The sequence below is a fragment of the Xenopus tropicalis genome, chromosome 1 (genome assembly GCF_000004195.4).
Source record: "Xenopus tropicalis strain Nigerian chromosome 1, UCB_Xtro_10.0, whole genome shotgun sequence".
Lineage (NCBI taxonomy): Eukaryota > Metazoa > Chordata > Amphibia > Anura > Pipidae > Xenopus > Xenopus tropicalis.
The window spans coordinates 85,006,423-85,022,876 of record NC_030677.2 but is presented as its reverse complement, the minus strand read 5'-3'; the positions used below and the strand labels follow the sequence as shown (position 1 = coordinate 85,022,876).

The 16,454-nt window shown below is 38.1% G+C and overlaps 1 protein-coding gene across 1 annotated transcript in view; it reads right to left on the bottom strand.

The window, feature by feature from the left end:
- Positions 1 to 1,675: 1,675 nt before the first annotated feature.
- The window catches only part of cnot6l (CCR4-NOT transcription complex subunit 6-like), a gene marked incomplete at its 3' end in the record, with an annotated part of 41,013 nt that continues 26,234 nt past the window's right edge, over positions 1,676 to 16,454 (bottom strand). Inside the window, 8 exon segments of the mRNA NM_001126949.1 lie at positions 1,676 to 1,694; positions 1,697 to 1,818; positions 2,726 to 2,928; positions 4,761 to 4,988; positions 5,985 to 6,136; positions 8,861 to 9,015; positions 12,711 to 12,868; positions 15,960 to 16,028. Of these exon segments, the coding sequence (NP_001120421.1) occupies positions 1,691 to 1,694; positions 1,697 to 1,818; positions 2,726 to 2,928; positions 4,761 to 4,988; positions 5,985 to 6,136; positions 8,861 to 9,015; positions 12,711 to 12,868; positions 15,960 to 16,028 (1,091 nt within the window).

Below are 16,454 nucleotides of genomic sequence, written 5' to 3'. Positions count from 1 at the left end.
CAGCAACTAATGGCTTTTTGATTCTTATTGAACAATACAATCTTTAACTAACCTAAACATAATTCACACCAGGGAGTATATTGCAATAAAGATCTGTCAAATGAAAACCACATTAGAACTGTGCATAGACAACATATGCAAAGACCAACTTTAGGAACTACACTTAGGTTAGTTTCGGGAAATGCCTACTAACGGCTTACTGGCATTTAAGATAAGGACTGGGCTGTAGAAAGAAATAACAGCAGATGATACAGACCTTTCCCCATTGGATAAAAATCAAAGTGATCTGACTAGAATGCACCTGGAATAACAGCAGATATCCTTTCCGTGCTCTCAAACAACTGTTTTGATGTATGATCACCAATGGACATTAGCATATGTAATTTGGCTCTAAGGAAAATAATTTATTAAAAGTAGCTTTAATTAGAGTGCAAAGGCCTGAATGCAATGAAAAGTGTCAAGGAAAAGTGTTTATGACATGTTGGTTTATACACTTTGCTTACAAAAATGGTATCTTTGGTTACAGGGTTAGCCTCCCAAGCTTTGTTTGGCCTTAGTTTGCCAGAGGGAAGGAAAAAAAAAAAAAAAAAAAAAAAGTGGTATTTAAAACACTGAGAGCTCCCATGCTGCACTGAGCAACATGTAAATATTCTGGTATAATGCAAACTGGGATGCTTGGCGTGCCAATGACAAACCTGTGCCACGCCAGTTGCTATTAGAAATTCAAGCTGCCCTCAGCATCAAACAGCTATCACTATAGCCAAAGGAATAGAATGCTGAAAGAATTCTAACCTGCAAGAGAAACATTATACTAGACTTTAAAAAGGTTAAAGGGGACTAAAAGGAACCCTACAAATGAACAACTACTACCAGGGAGATCACAATAAGTAAGACAGGGTAAAATCAGCTGTCTAATTTAGAGGTGACAAATGAAAACCTTATTAATTTTGGATTTCTCCATGTCTGTAATATCCTTGGGAACTGTAAGAATTGAATAAAGCTCAAAAATATGAGACTTCGTCTAATTCATTCTCTGCATTACCATTTCATCTCAAATACACTACATGGGAGTATGTGCCAAAAACTAGGCTGCTCTCAAGAACGGAATAAAAGCAATTATCACATGACCTGTATTTTTATGACATGGTAACGGCAACTAAAAGGGAACCGGGAAGAAAGTTCATCAAGGGACATTAGAGATTCTGTGACCTGAAATCCTCTCTATTGTCCAAGCAGTTTCCTTCACAGGATTGGGTAAATCAAAGATGGAAAGGAAAGGGGGGGGGGGGGGGGGGGGGGGGGGAGAATCACATTCATAGAAAGCTGTGAATTACATGTTGTTTGAAAGGAGAATGGGCCCTAGAAAATAAAACAGTAAGCACATTAAAAAATAATCAAACACAAAAAGGGGGGAGGGGGGACAGATTCTGTACCAGCCCTAATGCCAAAATATTTCCTCCCTACCATGACACGCACGATCACGGCATTAACAGAAGGGAAGTAGCCGTGAGAAAGCAGCTTAAGGTTGGCCATACTTCACTCTTACAGACTTATTTTAACAGCTGTACAGGTCCATGAGAACAAGTGCTTAGCCCTAAGCCAGCACTACCTCCTGCTTGGCAAGTGCACCCCGTTTATGACAGGCAGTAATGGAGGGTGGAGTTCCAGCTGCGTTAACAGTGAGAAGTGGTCAGAAGGGATATGGGGGTGCGGGCAGCCAGTGATGTTGTTTTCCACCATCCATTGAGGATCTAAAGGCCCCAGGACGCCAAGAACGTCCATGTGTGTCTTGGAATAGAAGATGTAGTCAATAACACCCTGACAAAAAGAGAAGAAAAAAAAAAGTTAAAAATAGGGATGAAAACATTTTCAATGAAATTGCTTAAACTAGAGATAAAAATTAGGGATGCACCAAATTCACTAATATCGGATTGGGCGAACACTGAATCCTGGTAAAAGATTCGTCAGAATACCGAACTGAATCCGAATTAGCATATGCTAATTAGGTTGCACTGCAATAAATGTTAAATTTTTTTACGTGACAAAATCACGTGATCTTTAGGATTTGGATTCAGTTCGACCAGGAACGTGGATTCAGCCAAATACTGCTGAAAAATACAATCTTGCCCAAATTGAATCCTGGATTTGGCACATCCCCAAAACCTTAGGTCTTGGCACTTTAATACTGACAACACAATAAAAGCTTATTTAATTGTTACAGTAACTGCCTTTAGGCCACAGTCACACGTGACCGGTGTTTTGTAGGCAGACAGAGAAGTAGATATGCTCTCATCTGAAGGTTGATGAAGCTACGCAAATAAGCACAGCATCAGACTAAGTGCAGCTACACGAAACGGAAAATGGCCGGAAAGATACAAATGCATGCATTTTCAAGGTAATATCGGCATAGCTGCACTCAGGCCAAAACTTGGACTGCAGATGAGTGGATCCACATGTGACTACAGCCTTGGGACTAAAGTTGGCCTAAAGATCGGACAGATACACACCACATGATAACTAATAAAATGGTTTTAGTAGATTATCTGTGAAGGTAGATTATCCCAGTTACCTAAAACTGAACTTACTCCCAAAACTAGCTTCACAAGTCCTTCCTAATATAACTGTACAAGCCAGCCAAAGTTACAGGATACACGATAAATAATTCTACACTTATTGTAATCATATAAAATAAGTATGTGTCAAGAATAATGTATCCAGCACTTACTTTGAAATCAAAGGTGTAATTTGTGTAAGGCATCAAGTTGTTTTCGTAGGCACTCCTCAGCTGGAAGCCATGTGTGATTCTTCCATCTGGGGTCCCATTCTTCCCATTGCAGCTGAAGTTAGTGAGACACTCGTTGTATCGGAGCTCTTTAAAATCCTTGTGATTGTCAGCTACCCCTCCATTTGTCAGATACTCCACCACACCTAAAGTTGCCAATAATAAGTGAGAAAATCAAACACCTGGAAAATGGTTTATGCCTCCACATTTTATTTCACAACAGTAAAAGGTAAATCCAATTAGTGTTTAAATTTACAGTGAGTGAATGCAGCTGAAGAATTTAATGCACATAATAAAAGCTGCAAAACTTTATACCTTAACCGAAAAAAAAAAAAAAATGGGTTTCCCTTATAAAAATTGTAGTTGCTCCTAATATACATTTTGCTTAAATGTGAAAGAATATTTGGTACCATTTATAATGGGATTCATTGAAAAGACTAGACCCCATATATAATAAAATAAGATGTTTGCTTTTATACAGGTGACCAATGAATTTAAATAGGCAACAAAACAGGAGTAGGGGTGCCTAAGAGGTAGATCACTTAAGTTTTTGGTAGACCACAAGGCAGGATGCCATCCAGCCCTTTTTTCCCCCCTCAACATACCAGAGCTTTTGACTGCAGCCATACTACTGTGTTGGCACTTGTATAATGTTATGTGAGCATTAAATGTGAATTTGCCACTGCATTTATATATTCCAAAGTGTATTAAACATCAAGAGTGATACTTTTTCTAAATGAAAGACCCTATTTTAGTAGATCTCATGATGGAGGCCAGGTGGCAAGAGTAGAACACAGGGTGACAAAATCTGCTTACCCCTGACAGAGCAAAAATATGAAAACAATTAACAAGGCTGAAAGGTGAAAACTAATGTAATGCAGAGAATTAAAGAAAAGGTGGCTTATAAACAAAAACACCACTACATGGTGAAGATCTCTCTGCTGGCCACTAGAGGGAAAAGTCACACAGCTATTTTACCACACGACCGCTATTTTACCACACACCAGATCAGTCCCTGCTCTGATAAAAGAGGACATGCTGGAAAAAAAAAAAAAACTGCATGCAGTAGATTATACGTTTCAGGGTTTTTGTTCAATGCACACATTTACTGGCAACATATTGCACAAGTAGATTAAAAGATGCAGACTTAAAAATGTTAAAACGCCAGCTGTAAGAAAAAAGCTGCATGACTAGTTAGAAAAGTGGGCATGATAGGAACTGGTAAAAGAAATTCAGGCATATATTGCTACTTATGTAATGCTGCTTTGTGTAACAATATGCTACACCCACAGCAAACAATTTGATTATTTTACTTTTGTACCTGAAGATGCTACGTGCTAAAAAGAACGATTCCACAAATCCCTTGCCCTTTTCTCTGAACAATTCCCTTTTATATTACCATGTATATCTTACAATTTAAGTCATTGTTACCAAACAGGTACCCTTTCAGCATTTGGTTTGGGTTAATGATTGTACTTCGCATATGAATCCACGTTAAATAAACCCCTTTAAAAGAAGGAAATTAATTTTAGCATTTCCCTGCCAATAGATTAGCCACATTAGTGCCACCTATATGTATTCTGCAGAAAGCTTTACCATACCCGAGTAAACAGCCCTAAAAGCTTTTTCTGTTTAAGATTGCAGTTGCCATTTTAGCTTGGTCTTCATGGCTTCCTGATGTATAGCTCTAGAGAGGAGAGAACTCGGCAGACTCTGGCGCCAGGAATTAAGGATTTCTTTGTGAGGGGACATCAGGTAAGGAAGAACACGTTATCAAAAAAGGAGACAAGAAATCCTGCGTTTCTTTTCAAAGAGGACTTTCAAAGAGCATTTTCTGTGAATACTTATGGCTGTATTTACATAGACCTTTCTGATAAAGCTTACTTAGTTTTTACCTTTCCTTCTCACAAGTCACAGGCTTTGCAATCCGTAACATACCTTACTGCACAGAGATTTCAGAATATTTCAGAATGCTTACCTGAATCTGGCAAAGAGTTGAGATCAGCACACAACACAAAGGGGATGGAATTGGGATCTGGAGTGGGACTTCCTGGCCTACTTGCTGCCTTCTCAATAATGCTTTTAAGTTCAGAGACAAACATCATTGTCTGAATGAGCTTCACATCTGAATACTCAGGGTCCCAATGCATGTGAGCGTTAGCCACCATAAGCAGCTGCTTTTCTGAAGAGTGATGGGGTTTCATGCCTAGATAGAGGCAACCAGAACAGAAAACTTATGTTGCATGAGAAACAGCTTCAAGAATAAAGGAGCACATTTCTTCTGAAAAAAAGGTTTGCAATATTCTCCAAAAGCAGTAGAAGACTACAATCTATATGGCTTACAACTTGTATCTCTCAGCCTCTGATTTGGGCTACAACCTAAATGGCAGTTAAGAAATATGGAGTGAATGTTTTTTTCCCCCCTCTACTATATATTCTTAAAGATACACGGAAAGGGGTTGTGGGAGCTTAATCCCCCTCTTTTTACATATTCTTAAAGCCCAGTATTAAGGTCCGAAAGTGAGAAATTCTTTGCAGCTAAAGTAGATTGGTAGAGATTTTTCTATTGTGCATCTCAATTTTTTTTTATCTAGTTGCTAAAGTAAGTAACAATAGCATGCCAAACGATGATTTTTAATAATTGTTACAAAAATTTTATTTCAAGTCGTCATTTTTCATCTTTCACTTCATCATTTAACAAGCTGCCTGGTTGCTAAAGTCAGTGACTAGAGTAACCAGCAGGGAGTATAAACATCAAGAGGGAGATTAGGCCTAAGAAGGTGAATGCAAAAACCACAAAAAAAAATATGAAAATAAAAGGTCAACTGAAGCTTTCAAGCAATTGCCACTGTCATTGATCTGCAGTGACCTGTTCCACAAAAGAAGCCCAGTTCAAACAGGTAATACTTTCCTCCTGCATGGAGCACTGCAATATTTGTGAGGGCGTGCCTGATCCCTCATCCTAATGGCTGCAGACATACATGAACTAAGGTAGTCCTCAGACAATAATTTTCTGTTCAGCCCAAACAAGCTCTAAGCAAATATCAGTTATTTGTAAAGGCACTACTAACATATGCCTACCACCGTACAGTCACAAAAAAAATTTGGCAAGAAAGGCAGGATATAAACCAAAGTATGAAGGTAAACCTATTGAAATAAATATCTAATATATGGCCTATCAATATTTATAATAAACACTCACCAGCACCAGAAAGATCTTTGTGAAGCTCCAACAAGACAGTGACACCAATGTTGTCCTTTGTCATCACTCTGTTCAGCATGGCTTCTGAACCCTCAGAGTTTGCCATTGCGATCTGATTAAATTCGACTGTGTGCTTTTGCACTAGGCTGAATCTAAAACAATCAGCAACAGTCAACATCCATTAACTTCAAATAGAAACAGTTAAGCCATAAATCAGTGATTGTTGTAATTCAACTAAGGGCAGTGGCAGAAGGGGAAATTAGTCGCCCCGCGACAAAACTTTGTTGCCGCAATGCCATCCCACTAGCAAGAATGTAAATCGCTGGTGGGATGGCATTCGCGTTGCTGCGATTTGCCGAAGTTGCGTTGAGAGGAAACTTTGGCAAATCAGAGCGATGCGTATGCCATCCCACTGGCGATTTACATTCTTGTCGATGGAATGGCATTGCGGGGAGATTAATCGCCCATGGCAATGAAGTTTTGTTGCGGTGCGACTAATCATCCTATCTGCCCTGCGGGCCCCGTCACATGGGGCGCTTCATCACCTGGGAAATCTCCTCTTCCACGGGCTATGAAACGACACACAACACCTGCCCCTTCAGGTTCACTGGAATTGGCGCAGGCAAAGCATATTACATGCGCCAATTTTGGGCGAGTGCCCAAAAATGCAGGAGGCATTTTTGAGCGATTACCTGGGATTGTTGCACATGTGTTTTACATTCTGTGATTACAACGCATATGGGATGATTAAGCTGCTTCATTGGACGTGGGAGAGAAGATTTCACGCTGTATGATGAAGTGCCCAATGAGTCAGTGCCCTTAGGCTAAAGTAATAAAACAGGATCTAATCAAATAGTCAGCCTGAAAGATTTGGAACTCCTGATGAAGGTTTCTATGTGAGACCGAAACGTTGAGTAAAATAAAACTTTCTATTTTTTGCATTTACATTTTGCTCACAATTCTTTAAATCCTAGGAGTGCTCTCCTTGTTCTAGTGCATTTTTTTTGTTGTAGCACCCAGGTTGTGGCTGCAAATGATGTGTACCCTATGGACTAATATATATATATATATATATATATATTATATTAACTCCAGAAACGAGAGAAGTTTTGGATTCACAATTTGCAGACATTACATCCACGTAGGCTTAATAGAGAGTATGACCTGTATGTATTTATCTAAAAGGAAGCATTGCTTAAAGAAAGTATTTCCAGTATTATATAACCATTTTTTCTTAAAGGGGATGGCTATGGTTTTGTAAAGAGGTTATAAGCACATGTGTCATTTTGCATATTGTTTCCAATATGGATACCCTATATTGAAGATTTCTTTTTTCTTGTTGCAAATTTGCTTATATTATTAGGAATGTTACATGTTATGCACTTTTATTTTCTGAAGGGGGAACCCTGGTCGATGGGTATTCTATAAGTCTGATTGTGAAATGTTCCTACTTGGATTCAGTAATTTGTTGGGGGAGTGACCTTTGGACTTGCCCCTATTTATACCTTGTGTGCTTTGTGTTCATTATCTTGCTACTTGAGAAAGAGGCGGGAGCCTCCAAACATTGTAAGTAATGCAACTGTTCTGCATAATGCAGTAAAGATTTTTTTCTTAGAGTATTGATAAATATATTTATGGATAGGTACAGCATGTAACAAATAAACCGTAACCTAAAACTGAAAGCCAGTGGCAACAGGGTTTGAAAAGTAAACCACACAATTGTATTAATAAAGCACCAATGTATCACTCACTGATTTACCGTGATTTACATCAGCCCTGCCCCAGTGGAGTTTATAACAAAGGTTTATTAGCACTCTGATCAAGCAATGTATTATTCTTAAATAAAGGGTAAGAAAAAAAATACAAGAATGATAAAACACACTGCAGAATTCCTGTGCCTGACAGCTTTACAAAGCCATCAAAAACTGTGTACCACTTTCTTTACATCACTGGGTATTGCAAGGAACTACTTAAGAATCCAACAGATAGACCGGCCCAACTTCCCATGGGTAGAGAAGAGCATTTTCAAAGGTAGGCCGTTTTAACAAAAAACTTAACACATCAGTATATTTAAAAGGAATTGATTTTACCACTTTCCCCACATAAGGCCTGGTTAAACTCAACCTAGCAGCATTTGTACAATGTAATATTGTTTGCTATAAAATGCTTTGAATTCTCACTTCCTGCTCTTGCAAAGCAGCTTGTTTCTGCAATATCCAGAATGCTCGGGACCTGGGGTTTTCTGGATAAGGGATCTTTCTGTAATTTGGATCTCCATAACTTAAGCCTGCTAAATATCTATTTAAATATTGAATAAACTCAACAGGATTGTTTTGCCTCCAATAAGGATTAATTATATATTAGTTGGGATCAAGTACAAGGCACTGTTTTATTATTAGAGAGAAAAAGGAATTTTTTAAAAATTAGAATTTGCTTATAATGGAGTCTATGGGAGATCCCATACCTGTACTAGTACAAGAAGCAAATAAATGTGTTGCAACTCATTTTCTCAGTAACGTGTCAGCATCATTTAAAGCTTCCAGGTACTATTCCTACTTTTTTTTGGGCAGATAATACAGTGTCTATTGTCACAGAACATGCAATCAGTGTATTTTGTTAACCATTAAAAAAAAAAAAAAAACTGTTAAAACAGAACATGTGAAAACATCTGGAAAAAAAAAATTCAATTTGGCATGAAAGTCTATAGCTCTTAAAAAAAAGTGTTTAAAAAAAAAATAAATTCCAACTTGTAACAGACATCCTGTTCACATGTGGTTAAGAACTTAAATTTGTATTATTAAATCCTAAGAGATATGCATATATACTTCCCTGTTTGTATGCACCTATACACACCTAAACTGCAAGTAAGTACTCACTTTTCTGTTCTGAAGAATATTGCACAACCATCCACGTGCTTTTTCTCTTGATCGGACATGATTTTGGCACGTGACTTTGGAGAGAAAAACCCATCATATCCACGTTCCTTTAATGCTGGCATAAAAAGGGTATAGTATTGCTCGGTTTCAACTTCCTAAGATTAGAACACATACTTTAGGCAATCTTCAGAAAAATGAAAACTGGGAAGTCAGCAGTCCGCTTATTTACCATTTTCACATTTAAGGATTTAATCCACTATGATTATAACCCTAACCAGTGCCAGTGGAGGAGCAGGGGTGGGGGGGGAAGGCACATGGAAAGTCATTTACTGCGACCACCCAGGCCCTCCTCTCCAACATGGCATTGTGGGATCAGCTGTATGGTAGTTATGCCACGGCCTGCAACATTTGATACACAATTTGCCAATATTTATATAGTGACTGGCAGCAGAAAACTGAAGATATTCCTAAACTATCAAAACTTAGCCAAATACAGCAGTGTAAATGCGTATGGTGAATATAACCTACTTGCACTCTGATTCATGGATTTATTTAAAGAGGACATGTCACCCTAAGAAATAATCACAAATTTTTTTCCATTGTGTTTGTCAAGCAAAATAAACTTACAATTACACTATATAAATTATTTTAAACTTCTTGCCTTCAGCACTGGAGTTCACAATTGCAAAAAACAGGCAGGCTCCATTTTGTGGACACTTATTTAGGCAAGCTGTGCATCCTGCTAAAATCTTGTTTCTATACCAGTATGGTGGGACCTAATACCCATATCCATGCACTGGTAACACAATTAGATGATGAGGAGGGAGGGGGAGGGAATGTGAGGAGTGCAGTAAAATCTAGTAAGTTCTAAATTGAAAGTGAAAGTAACTGTCTGTGCCACCCCTATGCCTAAGGCATAGAGGCAGGTCAGGCAATATATGATTGACAGCTGGGACTTTTTATTATACAGCTTATTATGTCTGTGTGACAGGTCCACAGACCGTTTAGATAAGGTACAAAGTCAATGTATAAAAGCAAGGAAAATAGGATAAATCAGTTATTTTATGCACACTTTAGGTTTTATCTGTTCAAGCAAATTTGTAGTAGAATACATCAAGCATATATTTCGTTTTAAGGAGCAAGATAAAAGGGGTGAAAAGCAGAACCAATCATGCATTCAAAACCAGACCTCTGTATGAAGAGTTAAGCTATGTAAACCATATGGTGTTTTCTCTAGAGGGCCGCACTGCAGATTTTACAATATGTGGTAATAAATGGTTAATTGACCACCCCCACTCTCTCAAGCTATTTAATTAAAAAATAAAATAAGTGGAAATACTCTAAAGGGTGAGATGAGGCACATTTTTCAGGCATTAATTCATTTTAGGTATCCATGTAGAAAACTTGGAGGAGCAAAACTTTACTAGTTTGTAAAATGCACGCAACTTTGTACAATTTGTGTGAAAATGTGTGAAGGCACGGAAGACCTTAACTTTTGTCTTCAGTTCTCCTAAAGTTTGGATATAGCTATTCTAAACATGTTTAAACTCCATGTTTTACAACCTAAGTCATCCTATTGGACTTAACACAAACAGTGTATGACAACATGATATCTACTTTCTTTTTATAAGGTAATTCAAACTAATAGCTAAGAATTTATTTCAGCCTAATTTGCCATATCTGATTGCTAGAATTTGAACTTTTGACCAAGAGGAAAAGCGCATGTTGTCATTTCATTTAACTTGAATAGCTCAAACACTAAGGGGTAGTCTTCCACAAGATTCTCACAAAGTGTTGCCAGAATTTTTGCACATTCTTTCTTAAGTATGTGGGTCGCCTTGATCCAATATGCTTTAGTTCTGTCCACAGATTTTCAACAGGGTTTAGTTCTGAGTTTAGTGATGGCAACTTAACTACCATCACTTTGCCTTTAAGCTATTTTGTAATAATTCTAGAGGTATGCTTCAGATCAGTGCTGTCCAACTGTGTGGCCCCCCCACCTGTCTGGCTGCTTTGATGGCTTACTTTGAGTAAGCTCTAACCCTTTAAGTGCCAGCCGAATTTGTCATTTCAATTCCCCCCAGTGCCAGACGTTTAAGCATTTTGTACTCATTCACTTTAACAAAGTTTTTTGGTAGGAAAACCTCCATGAAACTAGGGAAATTATATATTGTTTTTTCGTCACTAATTGGGCTACACACTGAATTTTATAACTTTTTTGGAGATATGTGTATTTTGGGAGAAATATGTAAAAAAAAATTAAAAATTTCTGTATATTTTGAGTTTTTTTTCCATAGAAAAGTTGATTTTACACACTTTTTTTGTTGTTTGTAAAAGCCCTGATACTCCCAAGTCCAACAATACCAAATCTGTGCTGGTAACCCACTATTCCTGTCCAGAAGTAACCCCCAAACTAAAGCAGTACTTTGTACAATATGACACCAGAACAAAGTGGAAAAGCGCTTGTAACTGTTGATGCAGCATAACTTATATGTAAATCTAAAATATCCCCTCATGTTTGGTATTTTTAAAAACTGCAGACCTTCAGGTTTTTAGGTGCAATCTAGTTTTCACTCAAAAGCCAAATACTTTTTGTCAGTGCATCGCGAAATTTGGAGCTTTTTTTTGCGTTTTTGTTTTTTTTTCTAAAACGTAAACTTGGACGCAAGATCAAATGTGGATTTTCGAACCAAGGCAAATTTGAAAGAAACTTCTCCTGAATAAAATGATGCCCCATATGTATGGGTGCACATAAAGAGGTGGCCACCAAACAAAAAATTTGGGGGCTCTCTATATGCACTACCTGCAGTTTTTCAGTGTTAACCCCCCTACCTCTGAAATAACCCCCACAAACTATATATTTCCAAAAAGTGCACACCTTTAGCTATTTAGAGACACCACTCTTCTCTTTCTACATGGAAAATTGTGGCCGCAGTCCCTTGCAGAAGTCAGCGCTTTGGTCAGAAATCAGCGCTTTGGTCAGAAATCAAGGAAAAACATGAGCTGCCACCCCCATGCTTCACAGCTGAGATGGTGTTCTGCTTAAAAGACTCCTCCTTCCTCCTTTATCGTGATTGTTCAGGCCAAATAGGTCTATTTATGTTTAATTTGACAAGAGAGCCTCCTTTAAACGCTAAGTCTTTACAGGTGATCACCAGAACTTCTAAAACCTATAGTTGGAGCTTATACCTTGCACAGAAGCCTTTCAGACCACACTATACTTTTGGCTCTACATATGAAGGATAACTTAGTAAAACTTACTTTGAAGTTTCAGCGCGCTGAATAGAATAGCGCCACCATCTTCAAAGTGGTATGCCCACTTTGTTTTCTTCAGCGCACTACACTGAGCATGCGCAACATTCCCCCCCCCCCCCGAGCGGCATCCGTCTGTGCGCATGCTCAACATTTCCTCCCCGAGAGCATAGCCTAGTGCCTGCTTGTGCGCGCTCACTGAAGACAGCCATGCGCAGCCTTTAGTCCTGGTCGTAGTGTCTGTGCAGGAGCAAAGCATTATGGGAACTTTCTTTACACAGCTCAGCTTTTTTTCCTGTTTGGCTTTTGATCTGAACGATCGCTATATGGGGAGACTTAAGGGCACAATTAAGAGAACTGAAGGTAAGCCTGCAGCTTGAGATTAACTCTTTGGTAGCCTTTCCTCCTTTAAGCTGTTAATATGAAATGACCTCATATTGAAATGACCTCATACTGAAATAAAATAGACATCCCTTTTAACAAAGTCAGTTTAAACATCTTTAGCATAGCTGTAAGAAAACTTCAGAACTCAACAGAACTCACACTGGAAGCCAGATTTACACAAATGCCCTTGTGAATTCTCCTTCTGCTACTTTACCTGAAGACTGATGATGTCTGCATCGCAACTAACAATCTCTTCCATGATGCCTTTCTTTCTGTACTCCCAATTTAAAGCCCAGGATGGGCAATAGCCATACAGCTGCCGGGTAGCATATTTATCACACAGCACATTGAAGCACATTACTGTGAAGGAAACTGCAAAAGAAGGGGACAATGTCTAAATAGTTGTCAGAAACTTACAGGTTAAAAACACTTATCCCTGGCAATCACTTGGCTTGCAACTAAGGCAGAATATACCTACAGTAAAAAAACTGCCCTTTTGTGTACCATCTGTGAAAACATTTCAGAAGTTAATTACAATAGTGAAATGGTCCGAGACAATAGGCAAATGGCTTAAAATAGTAACATAAAATGTTATAGCCTTACTATTTAGTTTAGAGATTTAGAAATCAAAAGGATTAGTGGTATAAAATTGGTATGAAAGCGAATGGATATTCCACTTACACAAAATTCAAGTACAGGTATGGGATCCGTTATCCGGAAACCCATTATCTAGAAAACTCTGTCTCCCATAGACTCCATTATAATCAAATATTTAAAAATGGTTTCCTTTTTCTCTGTAATAAAACAGTACCTTGTACTTGATCCCAGCTAAGATATAATTAATCCTTATTGGAGGCAAAACAATCCTATTGGGCTTATGTAGAGTTTAAATTAGTTTTTAGTAGACTTAAGGTATGGAGATTCAAATTAAGAAAAGATCTCTTATCTGGAAAACCCCATGTATCAAACATTCTGCATAATAGATTCCATACCTGTACATGCCACAAACCACAATTCACGGTTGTATTTGAAAGCCGTCTCAGCCTACATTAGTTCTATTTCAGATCAAAAGTATGATACAGAAGTATATGGAACTTAGTACACAGTAATGCATAAAGCAGCCAGACTGGACAAGCTAAAAATGAAGGCTATAATATCTTTTTTTTTTTTCTTGTTGGTAAAAAAAAAAAAATGTATACACTGTACACTAGTCCCTTGCTGGCCAGAGCAGGAATATTTTGGGGGTGGACACTTGTATGCAAAAAAAAAACCAAAACAAAAAGTGTAAAAAGTTCAAGATATTTACCAACAAGACACTCCGCTGCTGTGTATAGAATCCTTAGCAAACCTAGGTTAGATCTGTAGCAGATGCCAATTCTAGAACGTTCTATTGTACAGTGCTGCAACATGTTACCGTTTTATATTTTACAGGTATATGGTCTACTACCTGGAATTCTTGGGACAGACAGCATGGGAGGTGAACCTGGCAGGGATTTGTTCTTGGAGTGTTAGCAGTTGGATATAGCCATTAAATGGTCCCTATGGTTTGTAAGTATGTGCTGGAGGTTGCTGTGCTACCCACAGGGGAGGAGTCGTCATATAGATTTAGGGTATGTCTTAATACGACATAATATAATTCTCACACATAATAATGGTTGATATACCCAAAGTGAGCACCAGCCATGAGTTTTTGCTGCACCACCACCATTAATGTGGAAATTCCTGCCCTCGGTACCACAGAAGTTGGACAGCACTGGCTTAGAATAAGGAGGACTGGCCTTCCAGTTTATAAAAATGCTTATTTTAAAATTTGTATTTTTTTTTTCTACCAAGTCAAAGAGGTACATAAACTCCATTTTCCAGAAACGCCTCTTAACATAAGCTAGGCCAGTAATCCCCAAGCAGTGGCTCGAGAGCAACATGTTGCTCACCACCCAGTTTGATATTGCTCTCTGTTGCCTCAAAAAAAGTGCCCATTTTTATATATTTCTGGCTTGGAGGCAAGCTTTCAAAGCACATAAATTCGGTTTTACTCCAAGCAGAGCCTCCCTAGGGCTAGCAGTACACATGGGGCCAGCCACAGTCCTTATTTTGCATCCTCAAAGAATCTTTCATGCTTGTGCGACAAATGTTTCTTCAGTGTGCCAAGTGAAAAAGGTTAAGGATCCCTAGACTAGACTATCACTGATTCCAGTTATAGGGGCCGTGTTAGTCGCCTGCGACAAATCTCCCCAATGTCATCCCACTGGCTTGAATGTAAATCGCAGGTGGGATGGCATATGCGGCGCCGCGATTGCCACCCCACCAGCAATTTACTTTCATCTCCACCTGGCAATGTAGGGTAAGGCATATGCTATTGCTGAACTAAAATGTCATGCAGTTTTGCCTTCACATGGATTGCAAATGCAGTTGACGAAATTTTGCAGTTTCAAAAATTTGGGTGAAGTAAAATGCCAGTTTTAGCCATGACTAGTCAGTACCACAATAACACCTCAATTTCTTTAAAAAAAAAAAAAAAAACCCTTAAGTATATTAGAACCTCACTGTCTCCTTGGTAGTCACTTAAGGAAAAAAAACAAAACAAAAAACCTCTATTATTGCTACGACTTGACAAGACACACCAAAGTAACATAACTGCAACAAATTGCAATCAAATACGAGATAATCTACCCCATAAAGATGCAACTTGAAATCACTGGAAAGCTCGTAAATCCTAAAATACAGAGCAGTGTTACGTCTAGCACTCTTGTACACCCATAAAACTTAAACCAGTAAACTTTTGCTTTAATAGTCTTGCAACAGTTGGCTATTCAATCTGTATCTATATCTCTTAAAACCTCTGAACAATGTTAATTAAAATCACAGGCTAAAAACACTTTTACATAAAATTCTGGAATGAATATGGTGTATCAAATAGGATTTTATGGGCCCCGAAGACTGAGAATATTTAAATATGCTGATTTCAGTTAAGGATATTACTAATTATATGCAATGCTACAACCGCAAGTTGTAACCTGTGTCTACATTTTTTCTCTTTGAAAGGCGGGCCAAACATCTGGCCTTAAAATCCTATTTAAATTTTACTAATGTAATGTTCACATTATACATATAATGGGTTAAGCCACATTATATTTACATGGTTGAGGGACATCCCTAATTATACTGAATCTGTGATCAGCAAGCACTACTAAATTTCCGCTACCTGCATATCAATCTAAGTAAAGTTTGGTGGAGCCGCTACATGCTAAAAAGAAAAAAACTGGAACTAAACTGGAGCAACTCAATGACTTTAGGATGTGTAGTGCAGGACAAAAAAACCCCAAACCATCACAAACAAAAAACCGTAACTACATGCATAAAATTCTGTACCAATTTTTTTTTACCGAGCACTTAAAATACCCCAAGCATTAGTGGAATCTCACAATAAACAATATCGGGGAGGGAGTGAAAGAAGCCAAAATACCTGAGGGAAGAATTTGGTCTCGTTCTTTTAATGTAATCCACGGCCTCTGAGGAAGCTGTTCTGGATGAACTGCCATAAACAATAAAATTAACAAGATGAACACAGAATAGAAGTGGATATAACAAACATACAGTTGCCAATGAATTGCTTTGTGACTGCAAACAAGAAAATGAGCACAGACTAGTGCCACACACCTTTTAGTCAGTCTGTGTTGCCACTATATGTATATGAAAACAAATAAAATTTCAGGTATATCTTTTTTTTTATTTTATTTTTTTTCAACTATGATCAAATTTGTGATTTTTTTAGTGAAACCATGTGAAAAAGAAAAAGCAGCCAAAACTGGTCATTTACAGTTTCTGTAACAGTTTACATTTAAAGCATATTTAAACACATCAGCTATTAAAGGAGAAAGAAAGGTAAAAGCTAAGTAAGCTTTATCAGAAAGGTCAATGTAAATACAGCCATAAGCACTCACAGAAACGCTGCACTAAC